We start from the raw sequence: 5,000 nt of genomic DNA on the forward strand, positions 1-5,000 counted from the left end.
AGCTTGTGGGGTCCAGAAGTGGAATCGCGCATTATTTCTACTATATATATATATAGAAGAGGTTGAGAGGAAACAATCGATACCACTTTTGTGGTATTTAGTGATGCGACGTTATTCAGAAAATTTACCTATTATATATATATATATATATATATATATATATATATATATATATATATATATATGTATGTATATATATATATATGTATATACATATATGTATATACCATGCAAAGCTTGTACTTCACATGGAATAGGGTTGTATTAACAAATGGGGTAAATTTTGAAGGTTAGTGTTCTGGTGTTAAGATTGTGAGCCTGCCATCAGATGCAGTCATTTTCTTGTGGAATCAAGTTGAACACAAAAAGACATTCAAGAATAAATCAAAAGTAAAAGAGTTTTGTGAGTCATTATGAGTGTATGTGAACATTTAGCATTTGTCTGTATTTATTTAAGTGATTTTAGACATATGTTACAAATGGATGACTAAAACATTATACATCATAAATCTATTTTACGTTTATCATCATATCAACTTAGTTGATTTACAGTGATGACGTTTATCCCAGACAATCCACTACAGCGTAACCATTGCCAAGTAAAGCTGATACTCCTACATCAGCCATGAAACAGGTGATTAGATATCAAATTTCAAATCTCATTAGTTTACATCAATTATTTCTTTAATCCCAAGTTCTGACGACATAAACATACGCACAAATCGACTCACCGAATCTCCAAGGAAGCTATCACCACCTGGAACGGAAGTAACATAGCCCTTTGAATCCATGAGAGATAAGAACAAAACCAGGTAGTCGGAATACGCAGACGAGCACCGGTCTTGTCAACAATTGTCTTGTGATCAGCTGCCGCGGCGTCACGGGGGCTGCGGGCCTAAAATTATTTTCTTTTCGACTTACTATTTTTATTTTATTTTTTTTATTTGTCTATTTGTTAAATGGAGGATTAGTTAATTGTGTCGGTTGCTGAGGTTTTAATTGCGTTAATCTGGAAGAATAAGGTAATTGCGTGGTAATAATGGATTTTAACATTTTCTTTTCATATATTTTGAGTTTTTCTCTAATTTCCTTTTTGTATTATCTTTCTATTTTTCTCTTCATCACAGTTTCTGTATTTTACTGTGATCCCAACCCTCTCCTCATCGCCACATCTATTTCTTTTTGATTGTTTACCTTTTTTCCTGTCATCTATTTGAATCTCTCTATATCAATCGTCTATTTATCCATCTATCCAACTGTTCAGGTATATTCTTCTCTTGAATAACAATTAAGTCATTTTAAATAATCGTTTCCTCAATAGAAAAGAATCGGAAAGCCTGAAGTTCTGCATAGTCATGGCAATTGTATACAGTAAATGTCTGATAACGAGGATGGTAATGAATAACCATCCATATATTTCTTAAAATGAAATTACATAATAACATGAATGCAATATTGAAAATGCAAATGTTAACACATATATATAGTGCGTTTGCGACAAAAAGGCCTTATCTGCAGCGTCATTATCTGCAATAATTGCCAAAAACTCGCAATAACTTGCTGCCGTATTTCAGATTCTATTGCCAAAGAGCACCACCCGCCCACGCGTACCAACCTATCCTTTAGGGGCGCCAACACGCATGCGCGAACCATCTCCGAATGGCGAAAATGCCAAATATTTCCTGATTTTTATTTTATGTCGTCTCATTTAATCGTTTAAAGAGTATCTCAATGATGGTTTACAACAAAATTTATGTAACATTGAAGTAAGATTATGATGTATAATATACTGCATATTTCGAGACTCCAGTTCATGCGTGAAAATATAAAACAAATACCACCATATGTAGCCTTGATAAATGGGTGATAAATAATTGTTTGAATCCTTTGGCTTGGATTACATTTACTTTTTAACTCGTAAGAAACTGAATTTACTAAGTGTTTGACATGAAAAACATTTAAACAACAACAAAAAGTCTATTGGGTGTATTTTTATGTTCATTCTCAGGGCAGACTGGTAATCAAAGGCTATTGAAGTATATAGTCACAATCAGAGTAAGGCGTTCGAATTTGTTTAGATTTGATGGGCAGCAAAGGCTCTCTTCAGAGAAAACTGAAGTAAATCAAGTCGGTAACTCATGTAAAACAATAAAATACCTGAGTTTAGTATTATTTACTGTGATAACCTATAATGTTTGCAAATAATAATAATTTTGTGTGTTGTGCGATATCCATTTTAAACAAGACTTCTATAATACAAGCACAATATGCGAGGATAACTTTTGTTGCAATGAAAATATCATGAAAAGTATAGCATACCTAGGTGAATAAGCCTAGAATGAATTTTGCTTTGATTGATGTGTCATGGAATGAATTCTATATTTACACAAATAAGATCTATTTACTGGCTGCTACTCTGCACAACTAGTTTTTTGAAGAAATAAACTTTTTTCATGCTTAAAGTAATATGTTGTTAACATATTCAGAATCACATTCCGATATGAATTACTAAAGCAAAGAAGAAATGTATTTTATGAACTTAAAAGTGTTTTTCATCAGAAGAAGAAGCAAATAACTGTAAAAAAAATGTTTTTCAAAGGCGCGCCACAGAGGCACGGGTCGCTCTGTGAGCGTGACGGCTGGTTTTGTTCAAGCGGTACGATACTTTCGCCGTCGTACGTCCGGCAGTGCCCATGAAGTGAAATGATTTCAAGAAATTGCCGCTGCAGATAAGGCCTAAAGATAGCAGAATTATGGCACTATAGAATATAAGTTAAATTAGGGTCATTTTAATGGTAAAAGAAGGTACATCGTGGTAAGACGTAATAATCGCCTTATTTGAAAGTATTTGGTATGCATATTGTTAGTCACAGTGCTTCATGCATTAAAGGAAGATATTTACAAAATCTAAGTAACTGTTGACACAGATCTTTTGCTACCTCTTTTTTTTCCCATATTGTGGAAATAAGAGAATCTAATCAGTCTAGCTACGTGTATAAAATAATGCCCTTTGACTCGTCACAATGCTTGTGTAAACCCAACCTGATTCCATTGGCGCATATTGGCTGTGTCTTTCTCTTATGCTGCATGGTGTTCAGTAATGATTAAACATTGTAAGCGATACTGTCTGACACCTACCCATCGTCATTCGAATTAGGTGTGCCATGCTCATGTTACATTGTACCATGAATATTCATGCCATCTTCCACAACAGATTTATACGAACGTTCACGTGACAACCACACGAGGCGACAAAATGTATTTTAAACTGGTTATGGACTTTGGTAATTTTATAACTTTTCCCGACTACACATACGGCAACCCCAAAATATTGCACCCTAATGGGCGTGAATTGGCGTCAATATTTTGGAGATGAGGAAAGGGCACTGACCCAGGGGCGTCACCACAGGGGGAAACTTGGTGGCCGTGCCCTCTCCCCAATCCTCAGTGGTGCCTGGTGCCCCCCTCCCCCCTTTGCCACCTGTCTGGGGCTTGTTTTTTCTAAAACAGAAATACACGATATTCTTGTAAGCGACCGTTCACGTATTAGTAGAAAATCATAAATAGATCGGATTCTTTAGCCCCTCCCCCCTGCCATGCCATCAACCGTCATCACCCCCATAGTCATCTTGCGACTATATCTCCACCCCGTAGAATCCAGTTGTTGTTTTCTGTACTTACAGGTACAGCAGGTAGATTAATTTCGATCTTGGCATTTCGTCCACAACAATTACTTCTCCAGTTGTGTAAAGTAGATTAAATGAAAATTGAAACTTTAAAAAAAAGATTGGTCAATGAAATCAATTAATGATAAAGATATATTTAAGACAATCTTGACATAATCAATAGAGACTGAAAGTGATACAGCGGTCAATTTAACTCAAGTTGAGTCATAACAGTTTTATAATCGGATGTCAAATGTGAATAATGTATAGGGTTTTGTCTGGTGATATAATCTGGTGGTGGTTTCATATCAATCGTTGCTTCCTGTCATTGATTGACCATTTGTTTGTGCGTGTTACGTGCCTGTGCGTGTGTGAATACCTTTTGCTTTCCCGCCACCAAAGCAGCGTAGGTGACCCACTCAGCATGGGCGGTCACTTAGCTCCATACTTCTCGCCTATTTACACTCATATGAGTATATTGCAATTTATAAAATCTCTTCTGGTACACTTCTAATATATCCAAGTGTATATATTATAAAACTTATGAAAATAGAACTGCCAGTTTTCTACATTGTTTTTTTTTCAGCCTCTATTGGTGAATATTGACTTTAAGCTGGAATTCCTGCTTGTCTGACCATCGCAGTGTTATAATTGGACAGGTGTACCCTGGCGCCACAGTCTCTGGTGCTACAACTTCCGGCGTCACAACCCGACAACACCAACAATACTGTCTGCTTCACGCCGCACAATATTACCCTATTTATATTTTGTTTGTGATGTGTCCTTTTCTTATGTTTTTTTTTTTTTTTTTTTTTTTTTATAGTAAATAAGTGTAAATATATGTGGTTTGGATATGACCAAGTTTCCTTTTAACCTCGAGTGGCTTACTTAATCATTCCAAGGATCAGAAGTGAAAACCAAATGGGCCAAAAAGACCTTAATAAATAACAAAACTACTGACAAATAATGACTCTAGGTTGGACTAAAGTCACTTCAGTTTTTTTCTCGTCATTTCTAAATTGATCAGATATACCTGTCAGGCCCCTATGATGAGGAATACCAAGCGAGCGCTAAAGTTTCACAATAGGCTACCAATTTATCGAATTCTTCAAAGTGAGGGGGGGGGGGCGGCCTGAAATGGTGGGCATGACACCATATATAATCATAATGAACCCAAGAAGCCTGCAGACTACATCAAAACAACTTACACTCAATAAGCAGACGTGAAAATTCCCTACGACTCATGCAAAACCAGAACTAAACTATGAAGTATCCTGAAGTCTTGTCACCGGTTTTCTTGACAGATCAGCGATTTACGTAACCGTAAAGAAACTT

The 5,000-nt window shown here is 36.0% G+C and overlaps 1 protein-coding gene across 1 annotated transcript in view; it reads right to left on the reverse strand.

The window, feature by feature from the left end:
• Positions 1-891, reverse strand: part of LOC147468474 (vacuolar ATPase assembly integral membrane protein VMA21 homolog) — a 6,689-nt gene extending 5,798 nt beyond the window's left edge. The window contains exon 1 of the mRNA XM_086553224.1: positions 732-891. Within this exon, the coding sequence (XP_086409350.1) occupies positions 732-791 (60 nt within the window). The 5' untranslated portion in view covers positions 792-891. The remainder of the gene's footprint in view (positions 1-731) is intronic.
• Between the last annotated feature and the right edge of the window lie 4,109 nt (positions 892-5,000).

This window comes from Penaeus japonicus, unplaced genomic scaffold (assembly GCF_977035675.1).
Source record: "Penaeus japonicus unplaced genomic scaffold, GWHDUDI00000001_assembly GWHDUDI00000028, whole genome shotgun sequence".
NCBI classification, from domain to species: Eukaryota; Metazoa; Arthropoda; class Malacostraca; order Decapoda; family Penaeidae; genus Penaeus; species Penaeus japonicus.